Source organism: Ambystoma mexicanum, chromosome 1q (assembly GCF_040938575.1).
Source record: "Ambystoma mexicanum isolate Mex_15411 chromosome 1q, UKY_AmexF1_1, whole genome shotgun sequence".
Lineage (NCBI taxonomy): Eukaryota > Metazoa > Chordata > Amphibia > Caudata > Ambystomatidae > Ambystoma > Ambystoma mexicanum.
Window position 1 is genome coordinate 1227495785 of NC_090922.1, and position 16868 is coordinate 1227512652.

The window sequence follows — 16868 nt, forward strand, 5'->3', positions numbered from 1 at the left end:
AGCACTCCGGCACGGAGCGGAAAACGTGCATGCAGAAGGAAAGCTCTGCATGCTCAGAATAAAATGCAGTTGTGGCTATTCATTTGTCAACATTGCTCAGAGAGAATACAGACAGTGTTTAATGCCAATGTTAAAAAACCTTATGCTTATTACAAAAAAAGGTATTGCTAATCACTCATGTGGCTGTCGAAAAATTCAGACATTATGCAATTTTTGCAAATGGAATAATTGCAACTGAAAGGAATCTGTCAGTAAACATGCCAGTGGGAGCTCATGTGCCACTTTAAGGAAGTCATTCAAGGGCCAGGAGAAAATGCCTCACATAATTTGTGTGAGGATGATAATTGTATCAGAATAACTGCACCACAGAATATGATGATCTGAATTCCTGGGCCGCTGCTTATTATTCACATTATGTTGTTCTGTGGCTTGTGACAACATTCACTCAAAACCAGTTTACAGCGAAGAGGCGTACATACCCTCCATTTTACTCCCCAAAAACAGGGCAATGTGCCCAACAAAAATGGAAAACTATGAACATATGGGAATCTACCCCCTGCTTCTACCCACAAAGTTTCACTGATATCTTTTCGAATCAGTGACCAGCAGAGCAGTGGCATTGGTAGGAACTCGAATTATATTCCGGCACGATCTCAAGAGGAATTTTAAGGGGAAAGAACATATTTTAATAAGCATGAAATATCCTTACTGGCAAAGCCAATTACTTTCTTACTCCCTAGAAAATCGTATGATTCCAAGTATGGAGTTAAAGCAGATCAGAGCCCTGATTGTAACCCTGACATAGGAAGTGAAATCATAGGGCACATAATACAGCTTTTAGTTTTCCCACCCTTGTTTACTATAGCCTAGACAGAAATCAAAACGAGCCTTACTGAGGTTCCTTCTGGCTCCCGTTGAAGAAAATCACATATATTTTCCTTTTACGTCAACAGCAGCAATGCTCACAGGTACAACATACTGAGTACCTTCCTCTTTAACTAAGGACTCCTCTTCTGAAATCCACTGTTATCAATTGAACAAGATGCATGGGGATGCTAGAGGCAATAAATAGTGTGTCTAATAGTATTATGGAGCAAATATATCCTTGGTAACTGGTCTATTAGTGCTCTTCATTCATAAAGGCAGAGAAAGGATTCTGAGAAGGTGCCATCTAGACAGGAAACTTATCTTGGTCACTAACTTGGTAACTGGTCTTTTGATGCTCTTCCAGTAATGTGAACTCTCTAATGCCTTTAGGGTTTGAGTGCTGTTGAACAATGGGAAAACACAACATAACTCTGATAGGAATCGCTGATGGAAAGAAATGGCTGGAAAATGGACAGAAGTATGAAAACAACTGAAAGCAAAAATGAAGAGAAAAACAAAGGATTCATGTAGAGGAGACATACTGAAGGATGTGACAGTATCCCTCGCAGTTGTGGGAGATGATTCCTCGACAAAGAGTTGATGGGAATATGGATATTTGTACGAAAAATACTGCATAAATCTTGTCTTTTTCCCATCCATATTATTTTTAAGGGTAACGTCTTCCCTTGCAGAGCCAACACTCCAATAGCCTGTGCGCTCTCAGATTTCTTCGCTTCTGGTTCAGCTCTTCTCTCTAGTTCTTTTACACACTTGTGCATGTGCTCAACTTCCTACGCAACACTAATCACTTCCTTTAAAGAGGGATTGCTCTTCAATCATAGAGCTTTCCTTACTTTACCGTCACTGCATTCAAGCAAGAACACTGTGAGAATGGTCACCGAGAAATACATAGCTCAAGAACGGTGGCAGCTGTGAGTAGATTTAGAGTCAGGAGTGTATTTGTGCCATACAAGTGCAAACACTCCATGGTGGTGGGTTACGAGAAGCTAGATCCAGGTGTTGAAGCTAGACCCAGGTGTTGAGCACAAAATAAATATCACTGAGCGGTCAGAATTAAAATAATCATTATCTACAGTATGCCACACTGTTAACTTGGCAGAGTGCATATAATTATGATCCTAATTGCAAGTATATTGCATTAGTTTCCATGCACGACTGCAGTAAATAAAACCACATTTTATACAAGGGCACAAATGAATCATGCCTGTGTTACTGGATTGCAGTAACAGATGCTTTCTGAAATATGAGGTCTAGCAAAAGCTAAGTTCACTTATAAGAATGGGTATTAAGTTCTGAATTGTCAATGAAATTGTATTTGCATTTGTTTGAAGAACAGGGATGTCAATTTCGAACGGAAATGACTTGCAATAACCCATTTACAAATGGTGGAAGCATTCCCGTGAAGGGTGTCTGTACAATAGCATAAAGAGAACAAGTAAATATGCAGCGTTAACATTGTTTACGTTCATCTCTAGCAGCAACTGAAATAAAAAGTTTGGCATCTTAAAAATGGTGACAACGGGGTCAATACGAGTATGCCGGTCCGGAAATAAGGTGCCGGTAACAACGTGCTGGCATACTCCGAATCTGGCGGTAGGGGCCAGAACTACCGGCAGGTCTAATTCACTGAATCACCGGCACTGTCAACAGCGATGCCAGTGATTCAGTGGTTCCCATCCCATGGAGTCCTACCGTTACTCCACCACCTGCAATATCCCGGTAATACCGTGATATGATGTGGCTGAAACGGTAAGCCGAGATTGCCGGTAAGCCGACGGTACTACCAGTGGTTTACCGGCAATCTCGTAATGGCCACAATGTGTTGAAGGTAGAAATCTGCAGTAAATCTTTACAATCATCCCCTGTGTTGTGTGTTTCGATCTTTCGGCAGCGATTTCCTATCTTTCATAGTGTTACTTGCATTATTCCATTTTATACCACTGACAAATATAGTAAAAAAAGCAAAAAGGATGTAGCGCCTCTTCTAAATCTTTTATGAACATGTCAAACTTTACTGGTACTTTACTGGTCTCAGGCGCGCTGCTTAAGGTACACAACATGTGACCCTGATAACGACTCGTATGTTATGTAGTGAATATAAAGCTGGCCTTTGCAGAACAAGTGAAATAGCCTCTGATCAGGCAACCTGGATCCATGGACACACCCGAGGCCAAGGATCCTGTGACAAGGAAGCTCTGGACTTCGCAATTAAAGCAATTCCTGGACTTTAAACTGAACACACCTCTGGACTTGACATCCCCGCACTCCTAGGAACGGTTCTCATCGCATCCTCTAATGCGTGTTTCGCTTTAGGATGTCGAGCAACACCAAAGAGATAATGGCCCTGATTTGCAAAGCGTTTTTCAATTGGAAAATTCGCAAGTCCCTTCAAGCTGTTTCCTGATGTACCAGGGGCTCAAATTTCAGATACGAATGCCATTAAAGGGAAACGATCACACAAAGCATTTCTGATGAGGACGTGACATGTAGACATGTTTACAAAATGGCATTTTAAAAATGAGGAACATTCGTAAATTGAAGAATCGTATGATATGAAACTATCATATTTGAGATTTTGCATTGACCCTGCTCGTGTTCCACTCCAATATGTACACCTGCAGCCATCTCACTAGCCCACGCAGAGTAGGGACCAGCAACAGCAGGGCCTCACTCATCCGTGCAACGCATCAGCTCCCTCCGGCGCACATTGTCCGTACAGATAAGGGCACACCAGTTAATACAATGTCAGCACTTTGTGAGTAGACGGGAGAGCACACCCGCATCTGAAAGTTGCCCAATGGGGGTGACCACTCCCCAGGCCTTGCCCTAACATCTTATGCAGTCGTAAAACAAATAGATTCCTATGAAATCCTCCTCTGTTTTGCTCAAAACCAGGTGGATTCCATAGGAATCCATTAGTAAAGGCCATCTGAGAAGCATCATTTTCAGGAGGCGTTCACTTGTTTGCGAGAGGGAATGGATAATGGATGAGTAAAAGCGAGTCCGCCTCGCTGTTACTCTTCACTTGCCGCCCTCCACATAGTTTACGTTTAAAATGGCACGCAGGGGACCAAACGGCGCTTGATTTACATTTGTAAGAAAATAAGGCGGTATGCGTTTTCAAACCCTTATATAATGCAGTGAAATACCTTTTGTTTGTATGCGTTGAGCATTGCCATCTCCACGTTCTGCCCGCGGACGTGTTTCGGCGGCCTTGGCACCGGAGGAGAGGCGGCGTTTTGGTTGTTGCGGCAGATGCAGATGAAGAAGAACAGGAGGGCGCTTGCTAGAGGGATGGCCACACTTGGCACCAGTATGTATAGAATTTCCATTTTACTCTTCTCATTGGTGTCCTTGGAATCTATTTAACGATAAAAAAGGGAATCCTTCCTCATTATAATGACACAAGAAAGTCATTACATTCTCCCCAAGGCCTCTGTAGTTTCTGTTGCCTCACTTCGCTACCAGAGGGAATTTACACGTGTGGTTTTGTAGTAATATTCAGTCTGAATAATAAGGCCATTAAAGCATCAGATGTAAACAAGCATTGACCAAGGCAATAGCGTTGGCTTTGTTTCATGTCTTTGCAACGACAATAAAAATAGTGACAAACATTTCAGTGACTCTAAAATAACAAACAAAATGTCGAATTAGTTTCTCTTTTTTATTTGGTGGGTCGCCCCCGCCCCCACCCATTTCCCCTGCTTTACTAATTCCCCTGTACACCCCTCCTTTTTTAATCCCTTACCCCACCCCCTATATACTTTTATATTATACGTTTGTCGTTATTTATGTTTCACTGAAAATGTTTGTCACTATTTTACTTTCGTTATAAACACTGTATACCGTTGGCTTTTGTTTATGCATTGTGTAAGCAGTTGTCAGACATTAACAGACATTACACATATAGCCAGGCAATAGGCTCTGCCGCTCACATCATATGTATTGTCATCATGCATCAGTTATTGTCATCAAACACCCAGGTACACACACCATTGATCCAGATTACCAATAAAGGCTCTAGTCCTCAGAATTGCAGTGAGAAGCAAAGCGATGCTCCCAGGGCCGCACTGTTCTGCCACTTTGGAGACTGTAAGGGCCCATACTGCGCCCCCCCCCGGCATTAGGCAGTCTGCGTTCCATGTCGTGCTGTGCTGTGTGGATCCTTTTGCAATGCACTATTTTGCATTAGGAAGTATATGCACAGCACAGACTGGGATGCAGTATGTAGTCCAGTCGATCCTCTTGGCCCTACGCCTACTCAGCCCCACGCCACTACTAGCCAGCACTGACCCACATAATAAAGGAGCAACAGGTAAACATGCAGTGGTCCACCTCCTTCATCTCTTTAAGGTAGCAAGGGCCAGGGGCAGGCACCACCCCTCAAGAGGGAAGCGAGCCTGAAAAAAAGCATTTAAGCAACAATAGTACTGTGATATCAAAATCAAGGGCATGTCCATTCATGGTTCCATACAAAATAAGGCACTGATTAAACTTATAATAATACAAACAAACTAATAAAAACACTAGTAACACTCCCCTGTAAAGGAAGAGTCCGAATATGCAGACTTTGAGAGGAAAGGGGCACTTTTGTTCTGAATACATAGTTTCAGCAGCAATGATCACGATCAAGGATATGCTGTAAAAAAGAAATGGAGTGGGGTCTTAAATTGTCACTACGGTCTGCAAATTCAAGGCAGGGGGACCGAACCACTTCTTTCTGTGTGGCTCGACAGTGTTGAGTCAGGCTGCTTCGAGCTTTCTAGTGGGTCGAGTTAGCGTTGAGACAGTTGCGTCAGGTGCTCCTGAAAGATCGAATCAGCATCGAGACAGTCGAGTTGGTTCGATGCGATCTAGAAATGCTTTGCAGTCCTGCAGCAGTGATTGTCTCGAATCAGCTGAAGAATAGGCAGGCGATGGGCAAGTCAGCGGTTTGAAACAATCGAGTCGGTTTGACGAGGGCCAGGGGTGCAATGCGCTTCTTCAGCAGCAATTGGCATGAAGACAACTGGAGGGCAGGAAGCTGAGGATTGAGTCAGTGGTTTGACGGCTCAACGTGGTTTGAAAAATCAGTGAGCGTCAAAGTAGCTTCGGGGGTTCATCAGCAGCTGGAAAATGACTCAAACATGGCTGAGTCAGCACAGAACCAGTTTGAGGTGGGAAACAGAGCCCAGAGCTGTTCCTTGACTTCTTGGTTGCTGGGGGACCCTGCCCAGGGTCTGCAGAGATAAGGTGAGTCGTGTTCTGGCCTTCCCAGCCAGGCAAGGTGCCACAATGCACTTCCAGGGGCTGCCAGGGGGTGAAGGGTAGCTCTTGCTCCCTCCAAAGACTATGTTGTCTTCTCGCCTATGGTAGAGGTCTTTTGATATACTGTACCCCAATAAAGTTCCAGGTGAAAACGTATTCTTCTTGTGATCCAAAGAAGATTCAAATTAAGAGTGGGGAGGGGTCTCATCCCCTTAAATACTAATTTGGTCACAGAGCATTGGTCCATTGCAAGACATATGGTTCCAGCCATCTCTGCTGTAACAAGCATTTTTCTGGTGATGTCAGTCCCCATCTGATTTATCTGCAGCAGGTGGGGAGGGGTCAGATGACGATTCAGTGGCCCAAGAGATTTCAAAATGGTGGGACCCTTCTCCTGGCTGTAACTTCTTTTCTGGGCTATTCTAACTCATCCCTCTCACCTGTCAGCCTTACATCAAAGTTACTACAGTAGTTATCACCCTGGTGTGATCTTGCTATCGTCCGGCCTGGGCTTTCCTTTGAAGCATAGGTCCCCACCTTACTCTCTTGGGGTAAATCCTGTTCTCTTGGGACTGTGACAAGCCATCCCAGAGAGAACAATTGTGATTTCTAGGATGCTGCCCTAGTGCTCACTTTTGGGTTTAACTCAGCCAGAGACAGTAATGCACAACTCTAGCACTAGAAACCACGCTGCAATAAAATTACATCGAAAGGGTTTGGCTAGTATAATTGCATATTTACATAGGCCACTATATCAATTCAGATAGAGATTGTATTTATGTATCAATCTGCTGCCAGGCCCTGGGGATGTACAAATAGATATAGTTTGGATCAGGGTTGGCCATGGTTAAGGGCAGCCCTTGGCTGCTGGAACTCTGGACTCCAGAAGGCGCTTACAGGAATGCTTGGTGAATTTAGATTTAAATCCCAAAGTGCATTAGGTGTACAAGCCATCTCTTTTTAGGAGGGTCTGGGAAGGCAGATTTGAATTCCCAAAGTGCATTGTCTCTTCCTTCAAAGATTTGTTTTAACTGTGTCTGGGTTTCTTCTCCGTATCTGCTTTTTGTTCCCTCAACAGTTGGCTCCTCATCCTCTCTGCTTCTACGCCAGAATTGACACCTCCCTCAGCAGCATATGGTTACTGCTGTGGCCTGGCACATCAGTACCTCTCTCTCTCTCACTCACCTCTTCACCAGGAATTTTTTGAGCGGCTCTGTGTCTCTCAGGATTGGCATCTCTCTCTCTCTCTCTCTCTCTCCCTCTCTCACTCACTTTCCTCATCACTATTCACTATCTCTCCTATGACATACTTCAGCCAGCATTACATGGTTTGGGCTCTTCTCTGCAAACTCCACTCTCTGACTTGACAATAGTTCTGTAGCAGCTTACAGAAGTCTGACGTTCTCAGGGCTGCACCTCCAGTCGACTTTCTCTAACTGCTTCTGCCTCTTTTGATTCTCTGTCACACATGATGACAGTCATGTAAAAAAGGTTTCTTGTTGTCATAAACATTTCACTGGCTTGGAGGGCACCACACTACACTTGAGTTGGGTTGATGATCTTGAGGTTCTTGCTAGCTCATACTCTCTGCACTCCCTCCACCTCATGGACTTAATCGCAAACCTGGATGCCCTGTGTACAGAACAACAGGTGTTTTCGCAAAGGTAGGATTGAAGGCCTTGTATACCACCAAATATTGTGCCTGGCTTATCAAGAGGTTGTAGTGCTGTGTTCCCAAAATAACTCGTCCACTAGTCCTGAATCGAAGGTAGCCCTGGCTCCTTGCATGCCATAACCAGGTGTCATCTTCCTTTGTAATATCGTGGGGCCCTACCCTCAGCCCTAATGTTACTCTATGTCCTGACTGTCAAACATACTATTCATGTGTATGATTACATTGTAGAAAATAATGTTGACATTATGTGTTTTACGGAAACCTGGCTCCTGGACTCACATGGTCCCATAATAGAGCAGGTGACCCCTCTGGGTTATGTCTTTTTTGGTAAGAACTGGGTACTTTGACATGGGGGCGGCGTCACTATCATCTGGAAAAGTCACCTTGGCATATACAAGGTCAAATTAGATTGTGAAATCCTACATAATAAGACCACCCCAAATCATAACAATAGTGTCAGTTTTAGTCTGCCGTATAGACCTCCTGGTGAAATGCCCTTGTTCATGAAAATATAATTTATTTGTTATCCCTTTTGCAGAAAAGGAATTGCTCTAAAATTCTCGTGGGTGACTTAAATATATGGAAGGGAGAACCAAGAGATAAGAGAGCCTTGGATTTGGAACACTCCTTAAACAATATGAATATCCTTGTACATAACTCTGATCCCTCACATATAAAGGGCTACATTTTAGATTGACTTGCCAGTGGAAATATTCAACTGACAAATGTGACCACGACCCCCTGTGTGTGGTTGGATCACTTCTTCTTTACAAGTTTGGTAGAACTTCGGAACCCCTCTATCATAAACATGAGGTACCACGTAAAGTTCTCGGAAGAAATTACTGAACAATAAAGACTGCTGACCTAGCTGGATGTATGAGTAACTTGATGTCTACCATTACAGACCAAGACTCTCCTAACTCTTTAGCAAAGAGTTATAACATGTACATTGAATCATTGCTAAACAGGATCGCCCTGATCAAATTTAGAAGCGTCAGGGAATGCCCCATTCACCAGCAGTGGTTTAGCCCAGAATTCACCTTGCTTAAACAAAGAAAAAGGTAGGCTGAACATAACTGGCTCAAAGATAAAGTACAGAAGAACAAAGAGCTTTTGAAACTTCGGGAGAGAGAATACAAACTCAAGATACTGGAGGCAAAACTAAATTATTATAATGAACAAATTACAAAAGCAACTAATGAAACTAAGGAGCCTTTTAAATTGTTCAAGACTTGGGAAAAACCCAGTGCCCTGAATCAGACCATCAATCCGGACAAAGACAATTGCATTAGGGTCCGAAAAGCATTTGAAGACAAAATCAAATCTGCACGGGTCAGAATACGTAAGGACCTGGACCAATTAAACCCCCCGGATATCTCAGACACTATTGGAGAAAAGAACAAAAAAAACAAAAGACCTCTCTCCCCAGTTTTACTTCTCTTCGGTTACGGATAAAGAGGATGTTGAACTATTGCGTGATATGCACCCCTCTAGTTGTAGAGATTTGTTACCTTCTAAACTCATTCTTGAGCACCATGATCTATTTGCACCATTTCTTCGAAGATTTATTAATACTTCCTTTGGTTCCCGCTACTTTTAAAGATGTGGTGGTCACCCCTCTCCTGAAGAAACAAGGGCTGGGTCCGAAGGACCCCTCTAACTTTAGGCCTATTACTAATACCCCCTTTCTTCTTAAGATAAACGACAAAGTGGCCACTATGCAAATGTAATTGCATGTGGAAGCTTAGGGCCTTCTCCATAAGAAACAGTCTGGTTTTCAGTGTGCTCATGGGAGCAAAAGTCCCTTGTTAGACCTTCAAATCCATATGCTTTCTGCCTTGGAAAGGAGTGGCTCAGAACTGCTAATTCCTTTAGACCTATCAGCAGCTTTCAACCTCCTTGACCATAAAAGGCTGCTGTGTAGGTTGATTGATATTGGTGGTTGCTCAAGGGAAGCCAAAACATGGATGGAATCATTCCTCTGTGGCCGAAACCCTAGGATCCATTGGGGAGATGCTTCCTCTGATTCAGAGCCAATTCTGTGTGATGTCCAGCAGGGGGCCTGTCTATTCCCATATCTTTTCAATATGTATATCCAACCATTGTGTGGTGAGGAAATAGAGAGATTGGGTGTATTCTTTGCTAATTATGCAGATGACTTCCAGCTCTGTATAGAACTCAGTGGGCATCATGCAGCTGATCAAGAACACTTAAGTGAAATCTACATGCTCATTAAAGGCTGGATGCCCTCTAACTGGCTCTGCTTAAACGCTAGTAAAACCGAGCTTATGGTGTATGGGTCAAAGCATGCCCATGATGGCCTGGGACGGGAATACCTTGAGCTTCCGCATTGATGGCCAGTAAGGATAAAACCCTTGGCACTTTCATGGAGGCCACGCTTAACGCAGGTGCCCATGTTAACTGTATAATCAAGAACTCAAATTGCTACTTAAGAGTCCCGAGACAGATTTGTCTGCTGGTCTTCAAGAAAAATTGTCTGGAAAAACTGGTCTGAGCTATTATTCTACTGTGGCTCAACTATTGTAATTCTTTGCTTGGGGGAGCAAGCACAGATGTATGAACAAGCTTCAGAAGCTTCAAAATAATGCAGTACTCATAGTGTGCAACATTGCACGCAGACACCCGGTATCTAAGGCCCGCAGGGAGCTCCATTGGCTCCCTGTGGCAGCCAGATTTCAATTTAAGGTACTCACTCTGGGCCACAAGTGCCTATTTGGGACTGCATTGTACTATTTGAAGGCGAAACTAGAGTTTTATAAACAAGGCAGAAGCCTGAGATCATCTTGTGCTTGCAGTTTTAGGGTTCACCGGTTCAAGAGAACCCAGCGGAATGGTCAGCCTTTTCCCATTCTGATTGCACAGGCTCGGAATGAGCTCCCAGAATCTCTATGGAAGGAAGAAAATCATTTTATATTCCGAAAACTCTTGAAAAATAGATTATTTGCCTGGGGAAGTCTTTTGACTGTCCCATCTGGATTTTTGTCTTGTATGTATGTCCCTGTTCTATGTAGCATCCGGATGCCTATGGGCTTTGGCGCTCTAGAAATATATAGAACTAGAAATAGAAAAATAGGGCACCATTGCCCACTGTTGAGAACTCAGTGGCCACGTCAAGAGAGTAGTGATTTCAGAAATGTAGGCATATGGGTGCTAGGAATGGCCCAGGTAGCTGCCTTGTTATGTGCTGAGGAGGAAGTCAGTGATAGTACTATAGCATGTAATCTGACTCTAAGTCATTCAAAAGGGTAGAGTCCTGGAGAGGGGATTAGGTGTAAACCTGCTAAAAGGTTAAGCTTAGTTGACTTAGGGCATTAACTTGCACTGATTATGTATAGATGCTAATCAATATCCTGAACCTACTCAAAGATAAATGTTGTCTGGTTTAGATATACAGGGTTATGGTAGTGAAAAAGGGAGTAACACAATCATTTGACCCGAACACACATATTCTGGTAACAGTTTAATCCCCAGTTGTAAATCTTTTTAATTATGAGTGTTGACTCTAAGTAAGGGCAAGATACATACATTTATTGCATGAAGATGGTCCCCAGTTTTCATTTAATTAAGCATTCAATATAGTTTTTTTTTGTTTAAATAAACAATGATATGGTGACTGGTCAAGAGGGCCTCTTTGTTCAAACTGAGTATTTTTGTGGGTGATTGGGCAAAGTCGGGATTCAATTGTCCAATGTTCTTACAGATGTGTTTTAATTGATTGTCTTCGTTACTGAGTTTTAACACGTCTGCTGAATCATTTAATATTACATACCAAGGGACCTAGCAGGATTCAGCATCAGCCTGGCTTCAGGATGGTGGTCTGTATTCTGGTGAGATTTTCAGATCAAATATTGTGGGGTTTGTTATTTAAGCAATATGCCAAGAGTGGTGGGGGCATTACCTGACTCAGTAATACCCCCGCCGCGAGGGGCATATTGCTATTAGTACCCTGGCCTGCAAGACCGGGGTACTAAAAGCATTTGTTTCTGTACTGAAATGCTGCAGCATTTCGAGCCAGAAAAAGAAAAATTATAAAGAAAATGGCCGCCGGGAAAAGGAAAACAGAGTCCGTTTTCCCTTTCCATGGCGGCCTTCGGGAGCAGACACCCTGGTAACAGAAGTGTTCCCAGCGCATCTGCTCCTGAAAAAAGAGAAATCAGAAGGTAAGAGGAGTTGGGAGGGTAGGGAGAAAAGGAAAAAAAAAGAAAAACATACCTGAGTCCCCGGCGCAGGGCGATGGCAGCTTCTCAGCCGCGTGGAGGCTCGGAACGGGTTTAGCCCAGCTTCGAGCCTCTTCATTGGCTGAGGGCCTGCCACGCCCCCGCTGGGAACAATGGCCATGGAATCCAGGCCGAGCGATTCCGGGCCATGTAACGACCCGGTGAGAGGCAATCAGAATGTGTTTTACATTCTGGTTGACTCTTGCTGGGCACTAATGCAGCTCATAGGTTGAAAGGGGTTCCCATATAGCCTGGTTTAAGGATTGTCGCCAGTGAACAGTAAAGTTGTTTTTTTCTGCCAGAGAATCCTGCAGGAAGAGCCTGGCTGCTACCAGACTGTGCCTATTTTTTTCACTTGCAGAAACAGTGGGCACAGTCTGCAGGGATCCAACCTTTCCGCAGGATTCAGAATTCTGACCACCCAGGGCTAGGTTTTGGGTTCCTTGCACGGAGAGGAAACTCTGCAGGAAAACTCTAGTTCAGAATGTTCTTGCGAGATTCCTGCTCCATGAGGGGAGTCATTGTGGAGTTATCAAATGCTGTGAAAGGCACAAAAAATGTGGTTGCTTCCCTAGCCAGAATGAGGCTATGTGTCCTATTATAACTGTTATAAAGCATTGTATTTCATGTTTACAACTACATTTGTGTAATTGTTTCAGAATCAGAATGTTTAATACCCTGAAAGTCTAAAACAGTCGAACCAATTCACAAAGGCAAGCTTGCTCCCAATGCCACTTAACCCATTATGGAAGTGTAATACACAGAAATACATTGGACTGCTTGAGCAAATCTCAAACCCATCACACAACTAATTACACTCCCTCTAAGCCCAGCTAAGTGGTAGTTTCAGATCTGTCGGCTAGATATACCTCTAAAATTATGGGCATTTCAATACTACAATGCTAGTTTTCTGCACTTCCTCTCACTCGAACTAGACAAGTCGAGTCCACATTCAGCCAAATCACCCTCACCCCACCACACTGTCTTTTCTTACATACCTTCTGCTAAGTGTTTTCTGCTGCTGCTTCCTACCCTCCCCCTCAACCCAACACCTCATCTTCACACCCGAGGCCTAGATCCAGAAACCAAGACATGGGCACAGTGTACCATAGCCACTTGGCAAAAAGCGCAAATTCACAAGCAAAACAGACGTGAAAATTACTCACATCTGTCTTCATCTTTGTGAGAAGCTCTAATGGAGCCCACATCAGATCGAAACACTTTTGCTCATGTGCAAATTACACCGTGGAGTGTAAGTGCTGGAACACACTCTATGCCTTCAAATCTGGTTAAATTCTGCTCATTGGGCACTGGATTGGTTGACCTCCTTCCTAACTGACCACCCTTCCCAAGTGCTTCTGGGCTCTTTCTCCTCCACCACCACTCTCTCTACACGTGGTGTTCCCCAGGGCTCCATCCTCTCGCCTTGGCTTTTCAACATCTACCTTGCACCTCTTTCTCACCTGATGTCTTCCTTCTCTCCTCATTTCCAGTGTTACGCAGATGACACACAACTCTTCCTCTTCCTCCTCACTCTTCATCCCTGACTGACTGTAGCACCTCTAATGATCATTGTATTAATGCCAGTAGGACTGAGATTCTTCCTATTGGGACACCTGCTCCCCGTGTCCCTCCTGCATTCAGGCCACCCTCTAAGTGCTCACCTCCCTCACCTTCCACTGAGGCCAGCAATCTTGGGGTTGTCTTTGATTCCTCTCTCTCCTTTACTCCTCACATCGTGGACCTTGCCAAGAAGGCCTACTTTCAGCATCCCTTCCTTAGAGGCATTCTCCCTTTCCCCTTCCCCCTGAAGCTCAACATCACTAGAGCTCTGGTCCTCTTCAGGATGGATTACTGTAACAGCCTAGTCCTCAACCTGCCTCATTCTTCACTCTGTCCTCTTCAACTAACCCAGAACAGGGCTGCAAGGCTTATCTTTGACCTGAATCCCTGGGACCATATCTCTCCAGTTCTATAATCTCTCCACTGACTTCCAGCGGCTGCAAGACTCTTTGCATCATCCCCAAGGTTGCCTGGTGCCTGGGACCACACTATCAGCAGCTCTCTCTTACTAAATACTCTCCTTCCCAAACCTTTCAATCCTCTGGCTCCAACTCTCTGCTGATCAAACATTTCTCCAAGCAGAGGGCTGGGGGCAGGTCTTTCTCCTCAGCTGGCTCCTTCCTAGTCTTCAAGTTCCGCACACAACTCAAGACCTACCCTCTTCTCCTTCTCCTTCCCTCTCCTCCTCCCATGCTAACCTCCACTCTTCTCTGAGATTGGTAGCCTGGTCCTTCAAGAGTTCAATTGGGTCCTGGCCTTTTGCCCAATCGACACCAGCAGCCACCCACACCCGCCTGTCAGGTCTGTTTTGCCCAGTTGCCACCAGCACCTCCTCTGCACTGCCCTCTGGGCCCAAACCCGCCTTTGGGTGGATTGTCTCCACCCTGCACTTACCTGATGAGCGGTTGACTTTGCCCGTGCACTTCCCTGCTGATTCCCTCAACAGGCACCTCTTGCACTTCCACCCTTGCACTACCCCCATTTTAGCACGTACCCATGCACCCCCTTTCTCTCTTACTGCTCTTGCACGTTCAGAACGTCAGAAAGTTTAGTAGTACCGTTGTTTGCGTTATTATTAATTAATTGGGCCTCATTACACGGAATGCGGTAAGGGTTAACGGTCACCGGTAAAGGTACCGGTGACCGTTAACCCTTACCGCCTTACTACGAGGTCCCTTTGCGTGACCCGACCTTAACGCCTGGTGTAGACCAGCCGTTAAAGTTGGGTCCCGCAAAGGGGTCTTGGTGCTAATTACGGTACCGCAATTTGCAGTACCGTAATTAGCTCCTTCCCCATTCCCATTATGCCCTATGGGGCAAAAATGGGAATGGGGAAGGGCCATGGAGAAAGGGGGAATTACCGCCCCGCCAACCTTGGAATGGGGTGGTAATTCCCCTTTTCTCCATGGTGGTACCGGTATGGTACCGGCGGCAACCAGGTGCTGATAGCACCATGGTTTACCGCCTTCCGTATAATGAGGTCCATTGTCTTTTTCCATTGTTTATTCACTCCTTTGTTCCCTCCACATTTGCCCTGTGGTGCTTTGGGACACTGTCTTGTTGTAAAAGCGCCTAATAAATAAACAATAAACACATTTAAAAATTGAGACATTTTCTGTTGTACATTCATCACTTCACTTTCACAAACCCCCCTTTTCAAACACCATACGTGCTACCTGGGCGCCTCGCGAGGCTCCCAAAGTGACGGCACTGCATGCAGCACAGATGGCTACTTCACAGTACTCTTTCAAATTTAATAAAGAAGCTTAATATTTACCACATGTGTGAATGTCACACAGGTCGGACTTGACGTGTTCATCTAAAGTAAGGCACCACGGGGCTTCCTTCTGGTTTCCGGGGTTTCGGCAGTAGGAGTGCCCCCCGTTCAGCTCCGGATACCTGAGTGCTGTGAAGCTGTGGGTGTGGGGATACTGGGAATTCCACGGCTGACACTGCCGGCCGGACCGGGTTACGCTGGCGGTTCCGCGGTAATCCACTCCAGTGCTGTTGTAGCATTTGTGATCTGAAAAAGTATGAATGGAACAATATGATCCTACCTTCGAATGGCAGCAGTTAACCCTTTCATTGCTGCATGAGCGAGGCCTGAACCACACCACCTTTATGCAGATCTACCACAGAACTGACTTTGAACTCATTGCCTAAATGTGTTCCCTTTATACACATTGCATGTACAAGTAGAGAATAACTAATACTGCAACCGTAATGACATGCATTGGGGGAGCAGGTAACATTACATCGAAGAATATTTACAACACTATTAAAACTCTTCAGAGGTTATTTTAGATAGCTAATGCATCAGTAATGACCTGCTGCAATCAGGTTCAGCAGGGAGAACTATTTCATGGGCTATTTCATGGGCATAGGTCTGGCTATGTTAAATATGGCCTTGTGCACAATGGAACCAATCTGGGAGACATGGTTTATGCCTCCAAGCACACGTGTCTTATTCCATCAATCCATATTTGGCCATCATGTCCTTATTTTAGAAGATGTACCACAGAGTCCATCAACAAGTTTATTATCAGACCTTGATACTGGCAGCCCCACTGCAGAACATTGAGGAGATAGTTCACCCCGAAAGGAGTGAGGATGGAGGTCTCCATCAGAAATCTCCCACACCACTGCACTCTCCAGCTCATGATTTCTCCATTGTGTTTACTCCTTATGTCGTTGGGGTGTGTGGCATTAGTCAACAATAATGCATTGGAGGGGACCTTAAAAGATTACACAAACTGTGCACGGAGCACTGCACACCTCAGTTTGGGCGGTTTAATTTGTACCACTTTAGTTATCCAGGATGATGTAGCCCCTATTTCAATAGGGAATGCACCGGCCGAGATTGCCTAGTGTGAATTTCACGAGGTAATAATATCATTTGCATTAGAACCACCGACCACAGTGCATGGATGTGATGTGTGCATTCAGGTGCAGTGTGCACAATGAGATGCTTGTTCGAAGTGTGCATTATCGTCCGGATAACTTGTCCTGTACTAGCCACATAAATCCCCTTTTTATGCCATATGTAAGATGGGATTCTGAGATCGAAAGTCAACGGCCCTATTGTATATTGGTTGGAAACGTGCCGTCTGGGGATGACCACCCATCAAGTAGGTGGCAGGGTTTACACAATGGTGCCGCAGAGCAAAGCGATGTAGAAACTGCCGACCTATATATGCCGATGCACACTGTGACCTTATAAAAGAAGTCAGTGTTCATCCTCTATTTGGTAAAAGAAA

The 16868-nt window shown here is 44.7% G+C and overlaps 1 protein-coding gene across 1 annotated transcript in view; it reads right to left on the bottom strand.

Annotated features, from left to right (window-relative positions):
• The window catches only part of ROR1 (receptor tyrosine kinase like orphan receptor 1), an 871402-nt gene that overhangs the window by 36740 nt on the left and 817794 nt on the right, over nucleotides 1–16868 (bottom strand). The window contains exons 7-8 of the mRNA XM_069641996.1: nucleotides 15389–15634; nucleotides 4038–4249 (exon numbers count right to left, since the gene is read on the bottom strand). Of these exons, the coding sequence (XP_069498097.1) occupies nucleotides 4038–4249; nucleotides 15389–15634 (458 nt within the window). The remainder of the gene's footprint in view (nucleotides 1–4037; nucleotides 4250–15388; nucleotides 15635–16868) is intronic.